Source organism: Callorhinchus milii, unplaced genomic scaffold, assembly GCF_018977255.1.
Source record: "Callorhinchus milii isolate IMCB2004 unplaced genomic scaffold, IMCB_Cmil_1.0 Scaffold1, whole genome shotgun sequence".
Lineage (NCBI taxonomy): Eukaryota > Metazoa > Chordata > Chondrichthyes > Chimaeriformes > Callorhinchidae > Callorhinchus > Callorhinchus milii.
The window spans coordinates 112,243,554-112,256,927 of record NW_024704742.1 but is presented as its reverse complement, the minus strand read 5'-3'; the positions used below and the strand labels follow the sequence as shown (position 1 = coordinate 112,256,927).

General features: G+C 37.1%; 1 protein-coding gene across 2 annotated transcripts in view; it reads right to left on the bottom strand.

Annotated features, from left to right (window-relative positions):
• Positions 1-313: 313 nt before the first annotated feature.
• The window catches only part of tmem161b (transmembrane protein 161B), a 49,257-nt gene continuing 36,196 nt past the window's right edge, over positions 314-13,374 (bottom strand). For both annotated transcript variants that reach the window (XM_042334450.1, XM_007899737.2), the window contains exons 7-12: positions 13,190-13,250; positions 12,284-12,424; positions 11,310-11,423; positions 7,481-7,655; positions 6,535-6,631; positions 314-3,756 (exon numbers count right to left, since the gene is read on the bottom strand). In XM_042334450.1, the coding sequence (XP_042190384.1) occupies positions 3,479-3,756; positions 6,535-6,631; positions 7,481-7,655; positions 11,310-11,423; positions 12,284-12,424; positions 13,190-13,250 (866 nt within the window). In that variant the 3' untranslated portion in view covers positions 314-3,478. The remainder of the gene's footprint in view (positions 3,757-6,534; positions 6,632-7,480; positions 7,656-11,309; positions 11,424-12,283; positions 12,425-13,189; positions 13,251-13,374) is intronic.

Below are 13,374 nucleotides of genomic sequence, written 5' to 3'. Positions count from 1 at the left end.
ATGTTTTGTGCTGTGTTCAAATCAACATTGATTTACAAAAAAGGCCACAAGTCCTTGGAGGGCAATATGGCACTAACCAAACATCAAGAGCAACTGTACAATTCTTTAGAAAGGCCTCGGACATCTATTACTGGCAATGGATTTGCCGTATGTTACCCGATTACATAACATGTGAAGCCTACAAATCAAAACTAAGAATGTTTAAATGCTCTCCCAGAATTTTACATTTGTGATCTCCTGGATACTAGGTGAACAAATTCAGATATGAACCTGTCCAAAAGTAATGCTCCGTTTGTATACCAGAAAACTCATGAATCTGTTAGCAGTTTTAATTATAAACCATGTGAGTTTAGCAAATACACCTCAGTTCAAGTTGCAGAGAAGATTTTACTTTTGCATGCTACGGTGTACAAGAAACTTTACCATCACAAATGACTTAACAAAAGCCATTTTGATGGAAGTGGGGGGGGTAGGGGGAGAAGGATTGCATCTCGGAGAACTTTTACAAAAAGCATCATTTAGTTTTATTTTATCTTTTTTCTCTGATGCCTTGCTTATTTTAAAATACTGTAGTTGTAGAGATCAATGCTGACCTGGGCTGATTAAAAAGGCAATTTCCTCCTGTTCATACATCACCACTGAACTGGGTGTTATTATGAGGTAGCTTGACCATTTCATGATCATCCAGTGCCTCCTCAGCTAGAGGTGCTGTTAAAAGTACCGCAAGATCCTTCACAGTTGCAAGCTCTGCCAGTATTGAATTATTCACAATCTGAACAGACGAGCAGGAGGAAGCTGTATCCATCCAAAAGGCTCATCAGTTTAACTTTGCACTGGCACACTGATAATAATTGAAAGGATTTACTATTACAGTGTTTTTTGTCCATTTCTATTATTGACAGGAACAAGAACCAATCAGGACAATGAAGATTTAAGATCAATACAATCACAGGCCATTTTGTATTGATGACAAGTACGGCCAAAAATACATCAAGACTTATGACACTATCTTCAAAGTTATGATGTCTGTACATCAGTCATATTCAAAGAGGGAGACATTATAACATACTTTTAAAGTACACAAAAAGGACATCTGCTTAGCAACATGCATCCACCTACATCAACTTAGCAACAATTGCAACTGGGCATCATTTGTTTAACACCCAAACAAGCTTTATTATAAAATGGCACAAAATCAGCTTCCTTGGTCTATTCAAAAGCTATTATGTGAAAACAAACTGATAAACCGATGTGACAGATTGTTACTTGTTGGACAATGTTCCATTATGACGTACAACTGTAAATGGGTTAATAAGATGGGAATTGTATCGCTTAAAGAAAGTATTGTTTAAAAATTGAAAATTTGACAGTTACCACCCACTGATATTGTGCTATCTAAAAAATATTCTTTACATCGGAAAAATATTAAAGCAACAATTCTGCATTTTCCCCTGGATTTCAGATTTTCCTTAGCTATCTTGAGATGCTGTACACAAATCTACAGCAGTATGAATGTCAAAATCCAATAGGATTATTGGAAGCTTGAAGTGAATTTGTTATTTGAATGTCCTTGGCAAACTGGATTAAAACCTGCAACTCAAGACTGCTAAAGGATATGCAGTATCTCCTTCAATTGTTTATGTAGTTAAATGTAGTTGCACGCTTTCCCCCTAAACTCAAAGCATTGAATGAGTTCACATGCCTAGTTTTTGTTCTGCACCACATTTACAAGTAAAACAAAATTTTTAAAAAAGCATAAAAAGCAAAACTTGCTCAAAACATTACTGTTTGGGGATGCTGTAAAAAAAATTGAAATCACACCATCTGCTGAAATGAAACATAATACTGAGAAAATTGAATCACTTGTGTTTTTTAATACGGCTGTTGATTGCTTAAATTACCCTGAAAATAACATCTAGTTTGCTTTTTTTAAAAAGTTAGTGTTGAGTGTTTATGGTATTATATGTTCACTATGGGCATTTCTAAACTGACCAAACCCCACTGCAATTACTACAAAAGTTCATTATTTTCAATAACTGGAGACCTTTTGTCAATCAAGTCTGCCTTACCTTATCTTTATATATATATATATATATATATAATATTTAAAACAGTTTGCTTTGTACTGTTGTGAATTTCTGACCACAAGAATGTTTAATCAAAACTTGGTAGCAGATTTCATTGTGGAAAACAAGATTTTACAGCATTGGGATAAAATAAGTCAACAGCAACTGATAGGTAAGTGGATTTCGGAGATATTATTGATAAATTATTGTTTTTGTTGCATCTAGCACATGTATTGGTGTTGTGCATTATGAAATGTGCTTTCTCCATAGATGTTGTGATGTTCTGGGAACTATAGCCCCATTAAACTCCAGGACTTTTTGGACAAAGCTAAAATAAAAACTAAAATGTCATGCTCTAAGTGTCTAACCTCAAGCAACTGGACAACTGTTTTTCAGCAAACGCCACAACACATCAAAGCAATTTGTTCCCTCAAAGAACTGAAATATTAACTTTACTGTAATATACAGTAGCTATATTCATACTCCAGCTGCAAAGATATCTTCACAGTAAAAATTGCCGGATTGCCCAACAAACAAAAAAACACTTTTTTCCCCACATATGGCTCAGTTAATGTCAAGACTCCAATAGAATGTTTTTGTTAAAACTGGATTTGCTCAACATCACTTCGTCCACAAATATATAAGCATTTAAAAGCCAATTCTCAATACATATTTGAAATTCCATGGGTTAGAACTGGTAAGTTAGCAGACTAAGGTCCCATTTACACTTGAGGCTGGAGTCATTTTTCCAGCAATCATCTCAGTGTTTCCACGACTACTCTTTTCCACCCAAGAACCAGGATCAAAGTACTGACTTGCATATGTGCTGGCAAATAATAGGATCCAAATCAAACTGTATATACTAGCCAGAATTTAAAGGTGGGCATATTGCAAAGCTAAACATATTTAAGGAGGCAAATATTACTCTAATTTATCTTTGTTTAGTTATAATATGCATTTTAAATTCTGACTAACTGTAATTTCACATTATATGCAAAACAAACTAAACTAAAGATGGTAATTAATTTTACAATAGGATCATTTAATCCTGTTCACAGTTTTACTGTTATTCCCCAGTCTGCTTGTTTACCCATTTAGGGAAATTACCATTTGTTATTAACCTCCCGAAATCCCAAAGTTCTGTCAGAAACCAGTAATACGTGGTCTGCCCATGGTATTAGAAACATGACATTATTCCTGTTATAACTTTCATTATTTTAAAATTATTAAGACATTTATTCACCCTGAGGACCACAGGAAGCATCTAAAATGAGCAGGTTGATCTGTGCTCTGCATTTTAGCAATATGCTTTTTCCCAATGGTTTAAGTTTTCTTTTTGTTCCAGCCCCCCAATAAAGTGGCTTTAATTTTAGGTTTAGATCTGGAAGAGTTTTTGACATTATGCTGGTCACTTATGCGACTTTTAGGTACTGATGATAGAAAAGACCAAAAAGACTTGTGGTAAACAGGCAAGCTGCAATCCACCAAGCAAGGAAGGAGAGTAGGCCTCGGAAGAGAAGAGGAGTAAAAACGTTCCGCAGGCCACCCAGAGCCATTGTTATCTGTGCAACAGTCAGCTTCTTGCTTTCGTTAATAGTAGGGGGAGCTGAGGTGATCAGGTTGGTTGCTGCAATCGTCTCCGTAGGAGATACATCAGAAGAATTTGAGAGCACAGCCCAGGACTGGTCACCTATTGTAAGAAACACACATAAAAGAACACCTTTTTAAAATTAATTGATATAAAATGTTAACTTTTTTAAAAAAAGAACTAAAATCCATACTAGATCTATTAAACTACTGACTTTCAAGTTTTAAACAATGAAGGGAAAAGAAAACGGCCATTTATAATATTATCCTGGTCAATCCATGGCTATGATGCCGTTTTTATAAATCTTTTTTGGTTAGTTGGATATCTGACACATACAAAAACCCACCACTATGTTTAGAATATCCAAAATAGGCGGAGATCTTCATATGTAAGCCATTGCGCATGAACATTTCTGTGCGTCTGCAATGGAATGCGTACTTTCTTCCAAGAGAGACACTCCTAATTTGTCTAATCCAGTGAGTACTTGGTGCAGTTTGGCAAGAGTCAAGGCTTGGGGACTCCAATGTGTGGGTTGGAATACTTAAGAGTTTAGGAACAGATGACCAGCTAAAAACACATAGCTTGCCAACGAGAGCACTGTCTAAATCATTTCTCACTGCTTGTCTAGCTAGGACCACCTATCCATTAGACTTTAGGCTTGCAAGGTTAACAGGAGCTGAGTGGAAAGAATCCACAGAATAGCCAAGGCCAAGAGTTAATTGAGGGACAACAGCATTGGTGTAAACATACCAAGCTGTGGATATGGAACAATTACATACCTGTTGGTTTTTCCTGTTATCAACTAGTATGGTTTTAAACATTAATCGTGTTACTGGAATTTTTTTTGTAATTCATCAAATTGTACAATTTTTGAAGGACAGCAACACTGCGTCCTGGCTCAGTTGGTAGCACTATTGCCTCTGAGTCAGAGGGTTGTCGGTTCAAGACCCACATTGGGCCTTGGAACTAATATAGTATAAGATGACACTTCAATGGAGTGCTGAGGGTGCTGAATTGTCAGAGGTGCCAAGCTTTGGATGAGACATTAAACCAATATCTCGTTTGCCTGTCCAGGTGGACGTGAAAGACCCCATGGCACTATTAAAAAGAAGATAGTTGCACACACAAAATACAGTCACACTGCTTTACAGTATATCCTGCAAGACGTCTCAACGACATATGGTGCTTTATCAGATCACAGATTTATACAGCACATAAGGAGGCCATTCTGTCTGTGTCGGCTCTTTGAAAAGACCTATCCAAATCAGTCTCATTCCCCCCCTCTCTCCCCATAGCCCTGCAAACTTGTTCTCCCCAAATAATTATCTACTTCTCTCTTAAAAGTTGTTACAAAATCGGCTTCAACTGCCCTTTCAGGCAATGCATTTCAGATCCGAACAACTTACTGTGTGAAAAAATTTCTCCTCACCTCCCCTTTGTTTCTTTTAACATCTATTTTAAATTGGTGCCCTCGGGTTACCAACCCTTGCGCCAGTGGAAACAGTTTCTCCTTATTCACTCTATCAAATCCCCTGATAATTTTGAAAACTTCTACTAAGTCTTCTCTTAAACGTTCTCTATTCCAAGGAGAATAATCCTAGCTTCTCTAGCCTCGCCTGATAACTGAAGTAGATGCAAGAAATATTATTAGAGACTATAAAGTCAAGCTCAGGCAATTAATTCACCAACAAAATACAGTCAATTCACTTTACAGTATATTCTGTGAAGCGCATTGAGACATCTCAAAGACATGATAAGGGACTAAATCAAACGCAAGGATTATTATTATTGTTTGTTAAACAGCATCGAAAGTTATTGCGAGTCCCAGCAAAACTGACAAGTCACCAGCCAACAGAGGGCACTCTTATATGCTAAGAGCAATGAGAATATTTTGCCCAAATTTTCCAATTTACCACAAAGAATAAATTAATTACTGTATTAATGAGTGTTTAAAACATAGTAAAATCACAAAAAGGCACAGCGACAATTTGTCTGCGAAGCCACGATAGCTTTACGTCACCATTGGTATCTCTGAATAAATGTACAAATCATAGAATATTACAGCACAGAAGGTGACCAATTGACCCACCGTGCCTGTGCGGGTTCTTTGGAAGAGCTACCCAATCAGTCCCACTCCCCCGCTCTTTCCCCATATCCTTGCAATTTTGCCATTTCAAGTACCCATCCAATTCCCTTTTGAAGGTGTTATTGAATCTGTTTCCACCATCCTTTCAGGCAGTGCATTCCAGTAACAACTCTGTGTAAAATAATTTTGCCAATTATCTTAAATCTAGGTCTCCTGGTTACTGACCGAACCTGCCAGTGAAAACAGTTTATCCCCATCTACTCTATCAAAACCCATCATAATTTTGAACACCTCTTTTAAATCTCCCCTTAACCTTCTCTGCTGTGAGGAGAACAATTCCAACTTCTCTCGTCTCTCCACATAACAAAAGTCCCTCATCACTGGACCCTTATTACTGGGACCATTCTGGTAAATCTCCTCTGCACCCTCTCCAGGGCCTTGATATTCTTCCTAAAGTGTGGTGCCTAGAATTGGACACAATACACAATACTCTAGCTGAGACCTAGCCAGTAACTTATAAAGGTTTAGGAAAATTTCCTTGCTTTTGTACTCTATGCCTCTTTTTTAAAGTCAGGGATCCCATATGCTTTCCAACAGCTCTATCAGCTTGTCCTGCCACCCTGTGTATCCAAGGATTATTATAAGCAACAGGTAGGAAGGTCTATGTGTGCCAATTTTATTATTTCCATCAATGGTTGAGTTAGCTATCAAGCTTCTAGTCATCATAAGAATATTAAAGCGCCAAAACCAGCTATGGACAACCAAGTTTCATTACCCCGCGCATTCATACTTACCCAGAGTTTTCAAAAGCAGCGTTGTATGCAGAAGCATTATGACAGGTGCCACATACTGAACTGCAATCACACAAAGATAATAGAAAACTCGAGCAACCTGCAGGCGGGGGGAAAACAATAAAAGTTACTTGATGTGCCTTTTTAATTAAAAACAAAGTTTAAGACTTTCTAAAGAATATCTAACAAAACTGGGTAAGTTAAACATATTGTTATTCACATATTTAATTTCCTACTCTTCCCACTAATCAGTATATATTAAAATATTATCCACTTCCATTTGCTTATTTTAAATGCTTGTACAACACGAATATGTGTTAAATTTACCTCTCATTATTGGAAATTGTTACAGAACTAAAATTGAATTTGAAAATACTGAAAACATGGTCATTTTCCCAATGTCCTCCCACCATTAGGTTTGCTGACTGACTGCAACTGAAGTTGGGATATTCTCAAAGCACTTTATTGTCAAGATGTTTTTTGGTAAGTAAGAGACAGCTACTCTGCACAACCAGGCTATTAACTAGCCTCCTTGACATAATGAAAAATACTATTTTCTTTTTGATCATTTAATGCCCAGGCAGTTCAAAAGTTTTATTCAAAAAATTGAACCTCTGAGAATACAGCGCTCCCCAGTACTCCTCTGGAATATGAGTTCCATACCTGAAGCAGAACTTGTACCACAATCTTGACCCAGAGGCAAAAATTATTGTAAATGAACCAAACATAACTGATACCCGAGCTAAACAATACTTATGCAGTACTAATATGTCCACTTCCTCCCCATCTCAAATGTCTCAAAATCATTATCCTCTATCTATCCCCAGTAATGGTATGAACATGCTTTATTTTATTCTCACATCTCATTGGTTTACACAATTTCTGGCTTTCCCCCTCATCTTAATATTCTGCAGTCACCAGCACTACATTTCCTTTCTTACTCTCTTACCATTTTTTGCAGATCTTTGGTACTGATTCGTCCTGCCTCCTTCTTCATCTGTTCCACACACTTCTGTGCTAAATTCAAGTACGCTTGTAAATGTTGACGAATTAAGGCCAGCCGGAGAACACAGAGCAGGATGATAATCCACAATCGCAATGTGTCATACGTAGCCTCGGTCATTCTGTGGATCATTTAGTAATCCATGTTTTTATTGGATTCTTTTTAATTAAAAAAAATCACAACCTTTCAACTCAACTGTCACTCAAATCAGACTGCTGCTAAAATGATCTTTGAAATTTAGAGTATCCTATTATCTCTGCTTATACTTATTGCTATATCTTAATCACATTCTTAACCTAATATTCACCCAGCTCCTACAAAGAAGTTAATTGATACAGAATTAACTGATTTTGCTGACTGTATTAAAATAAATGTACAAGCTTGTGAGAGGGGAACAAGTCTTCCCATTTTTAGTCCGCCTTACAATTTGCCACGTGTTGAATTTAGTTTTTCTTCATTTACTCTAGATGCAATTCCAATTGTTTCAAACATGTGAATCTTATCCTGTTCTAGTGTGGTTTTCTCTACAAAGATGTTACATTTTTTGAATCTCTCTTCACAACTACTGTATCAGAATCACCAGAGTTGATTCTTTGAACTCTCTTCAAGGTACAGTAGAACTTCACTAATCCGGTCACACAAGTGACTAGGCAAAAGTGACCTACTTAGTGAGGTGACCTGTTTACTGAAACAGATCAGGTGATTCAGGTCACTGATGTAATGTTAAGGGCATTGGTAATGGGCGAAGGTGATGAACATTCAACAACCATAGTTTGCAATCTCATTAAAATAAAGGCATTGTCACGCTTAAAACAAAAGCTGTCATATATTCAGCCTTCCTTTTGAGAATTCAGCCTTCCTTTTGAAGATAACTTGTGTTCTGCCAATGCCATAGCTCACAGCTAACTGTCTATGACTTTTGCCCTTACTGTGTTTGATTAAGTCCACGATCTCATGTAATGACAACTCTTTCCATGTGGCACTTTTACAGCACTTACCAAGAATTGGCCGCAGGAGCTCAGGTTAGGCTGCAGGCGCCGGGCGAAGTCAACTTGCCACTCGCGCTGCTTCCGCTATCCCAACACTCCCTGCGCTGCACATGCCCAACCCGGAGCTCACTCTGCCCACAGCAGCAGCGTCGAGGAAACAGGGCAAGAAGCCCGAGGCCTAGCGCACTGTGTACTGTACAGGTTAGTAGTGGAGGGGGGTGTTTGTACCGCGTTTGAAGCGGAGGATGGTGCTGTAGCGGCCGCAGTCAATGACCATTGTCCTGAATAGTGAGGTGCCCGGTTTACTGAAGCCGACAGCCTATCTTTTAACATTGACAATGAAAGAGACTGAAAATGTGCCCACAATTGTGAGGTGTCTGGATTACTGAGGTGACCGCAAACCGGGTTTCTACTGTACTTTTTTTTTGGTTAGCCAGGTATCTTAACACTTGTGAAAATTATTACTGTGCTTAAGAGTAAGCAAACCAGACACAGTTCACGTATGTATGCCACCTATTTATGGAAGTTTCCGTGCAGCTGGAAATGGAATGTATATTCTCTCCACAGAGATAGGCACCCTATTTGTCTGATTCTGGAAAATATTAATAACATTCTTGCATTTGATGTAGTACCATTCACATCAGGACATCTCAAAGTCCTTCCCAGGATGTACTTGTATTTGATACGTAAATGTATTACCTGCAGGTTGACGAAAACCAATAATTAAGGACCCCAGAGTGTACATTGGGAATACAGCTGGAGCATATCCAGCTAAAACCACTTAGCTTGTAATTGTGAGCTGGTTTAGCAAGCTTATTACTTCTTGTCCAGCTAATACCACTTATCCATTAGAGCTTTAGCTTGCATGATTAACAGGAGCTGAAGGGAAGAATCCCTACCTCAAATTGCCCCTCCAAATCTTGCCAATTCGCTAGGCTGCCTAGTCTGTCATCAGCAGTGCCTTAGAGTACCTCAGACAGGCCTGGCTTAGTAATGAAACTACCAAGTCTGCCAGATGTACATTATCTTGGAACCAACTCAGCCCCAAAGAGAACCTGCTTACTTTCTCCCTACTTCCAAAAGTTCATCCTGTTGATAACTACCTCATATGGAGGGGAAATATTTGGCAACACAAAACCTTTCATCACTTGCATCTTTTTGAACAGACACCCACATTGTGCACATATTGCATTTTTTGTATCAATATACATTAACTTAATACATCTCCAAATTAAATTCAACTCCCACTGCTTAATTGATCCACTTAAACTTGTCCCGATTCTTTTTGATGCAAACAATCTATTTTGCCCTACACATAGCTTGATGTCATTCGGCAAATTTTAGAATTGATAGCACAACTGAAGTACTCTCTTCCATATCATTTCTGAACAGTGTAAAAGGCAAAGTACTTAAAACTAACTCCCATGGTACAATATTAGTCTCTGCCACCTCTTCTTGACAGAGCTAGATCATCTGCATCCACTTTCTAATCCACAATTTTGCTAATTTACCATCAATCCCATGGGCCTTAATTTTGTTTGATAGGCTCACAGGAATACTTTTATCAAATGCCATCTGAACATTCAAGTGCAGGCCTGAGGGTGCTGGTGTTCACATTTTGACTGATGCAGGTTTCTTTTACTTTCTGTAGTTAACAATTATATCAGACAGATAATCCCCATAGCTATTAATTTAGTTTGCTCCTCTAAAGCTTGTGGAACTTCAAGGTATGAAAATGGTGCCTATTCCTTATGGTCTGTGCTGTTTTATGAAATATTGATAATGTCCTACAATTTTCCCACTCTTGATATTAAACTAGTGATCAATAATTATCCAATCCATAATTCACTTCTCCAGCATTTAGGTATCATCTCTGCATTTATGAAACTAATAATACCACAGCCTCATCTATTTCTGCACTCACTTCCCTGTTGATATTGTCATGCATGCTATTAGGATCAGGTGCTGTATAAATATGCAATGCTCTGAACTTATTCACCTTCATACATTACTGAGTCTAAGCACAAACTGATTGAGTTATAAATCTGTGCATAATCTTTCTTTCTGAAGACTGGTGTAAAAAAAATTGGCTTATCTGCCATTTCCTACCTTCCACAAAATATCATCCTTATTTATTTCTTAGTGGAATTACAAGGTCTTTACATTGGCAATATCATGCCATGCATTGGTTAAAAAGTATTTTGAATGTTTACCTTAAGAATATAATGAAAATAACTTTGCATGCTGAATAAATATACTTGGTTTAATTTAAATATAAAGCAATAGGTTAAAATACATCAACATAAAATGTTCTTGAAACAGTACAGGTCAGTATTTCCTGTTGTGTAAATTCTAACTTGCACAGTTGACTGAGATTGGATTGGTTGCCTCTATACTTAAGTGGAAGAATATTAAATGAATTTATACTATGGATGCAAATATGCAGGTAAAATTCCAACATAACCAGTGTGCAGTTACCCATGCTGATAGCCTTAAGTCATTACTCACACATCTGAATACCAAATCCTGGCTAAACTACAGATTGGGAGATTTGGATCAAAGGGCCTTAAATCCTGAATGTCAAAACTCCTGTGGTTTTCTGTTAGGAAGAAAAACAATCGGAGAATCTGGATTGGTAATTAATACTGCCCTACAACTCCCATCCCAATTAACCACACCAAGGTACAGGAGAAACTACAGTACGATCCCACGTTAATTTGAAATGCAGGTAAATTCAATATTGTACAAGCAGGTTCCTCGAAAACAGATCAAATAGACATACTCACAAATGAATATTTTCTTTGCCAAATGGTGGATGCATGATATAGTCCTTTGTAATAGGTTTCACCCACAGCAATACCATAATTAGTGGTGACAGGAAGTTTATGTGAAGGAGAGTCCTAAACACCAGGAAGGCCAAAAGAAAACACATTATTAACCCAACATCACACTACAGTACTCATGGCAATTTGATTTCTAAATATAGTTTTATGGAAGGGTATGTTTGTATTGCTTCTTAACTGTATCTGTTACATATGTATCTTTAATTTAAAGATACCAGTAACCTGTTAAGCGTATACAAAAAATACCATTAAGGTATTACTATTCTGAAACAAAGGCGGTGGGGAGAGGGAATGCAACTTGGGTGATATAACTATCACTGGTGACAATTGTCACATGCTCAGAACATGCTGTTAAAACACATCAACAACTTGTACCTCTATAGCTTCTTTCACAAAAGACAATGTGTTAAAGTGCTTTACAAAGGAATTAAGGATCACCAAGTAGGGAGGTAAGGAGGAAGGGTCAGATGTTTGAGGATATTAATCAAAGGCAAATAAACATTGCTCTTGACCGAGGGAGCGGCATTTCAATACTGCTTCATAAATACCAACAATTAAGAAGTGACAAGGGATTTCTTTTTTTAAAAAAAAGCAGGGAGCTGGAACCCATTGGGCTGTGTGATGCATTATTAAACAGTATTTCCTCCTCCCTCAAAAATCTTGCCCATTCTCCATCAATTTATTGCGCTTCAGTGACTTCAGCTATGTATTATACTGGGATGTATTATGGAGTCTAAATCATTCAATTGTAGATTTCATTTTGCTTAGATTGTTAAAACAAAATCAACATGTCTACAGAAACAGATGGGATAACAGAACTGTATGCTTGTAGTATGTTTATCAGTGGACCAGCTCCATTTGTAAATATATGACAAGCATGCAGTTCTATTATTAGTCTTTCCAAAATAGTTACTTACTGTGTTAACTTCTCTTTTGTAAGATTCAGGGCATCCAGATGCATCTGAGCCAATCGCAGGCCAGGAAATGTCAGAAAAGCACCAGTGAGTGCGCAAAAAACAGCCAGAAACATTTTAAAAGTCAGTTTTGAGACAGGGCCTCTGGAACAAAAGAAATCAATACAAAATCATTCTTGTGGTCAGCAAAAGTAATGCTAATTTTTTAACATTAATATCAAAAAGAACATCCATATAAAAACTAATATGCTTACATGAAGATCTGCTGGTTATTCAAAGAAAAATGTTGAACTATTGGAGACTCATCTAAAATTTATTGCTATTAATAAGGTGGCTCAATGTACAATGACAGAATGAATCAAAACACACATTTGCATTCACAATTTTCCACACAAGGTACAAATTTCCTGTTTCAGCAAAGCCAATTTGAGGTTTGAACAGATTGGTTAATCTGAATTGCTCCTTGATATTTACTACCAATTGGATGAATTAAACTCTACTTAGGTTTGTCACAGTTTGTCTGCCTTCTTGTCCTCTTAGGAAGTCTCTATGTTATTCAGAAAGGTACCTTGAAAGGGAGTCATAGCATGAAATGGATAACCTACTTCTAGATCAAATGCAAAGATAATTATTATTACTACTTAACCCAATACCTCAAATTCCACTCTGTCTAAACATTTACAATAGGAAATGTATTATGTGGCATTAAGTAGTTTGAAATATTTATATGGTATAAAACACCACAAATACATTAGATGATAATAAATATACATTTTTCATCCAAAAAACACACTAAGAGTCGATTATTTTATAACTTGTATTTTTTCTCTAGAACTGGAGCAAAAGATTGGTCATTATACTGTACCTGTATTTTAACAGTTAGTAAAATGTAATAGTTAATAAACTTACTTGGATTCCAGGCCTTGTTTTTCAAGAAATTGCAAAGCACTATCAGAAAAGTTTGCAAACCCTAAATATTGGAGGGTAAAAGGAAGACAAAATGATATGCAAGTTAACTGACAGCATTATCAGTAGCTCAGACATATCCACAGCACAATATAGATACGCACGTTGTCTGTAAGCACACTAAAAGG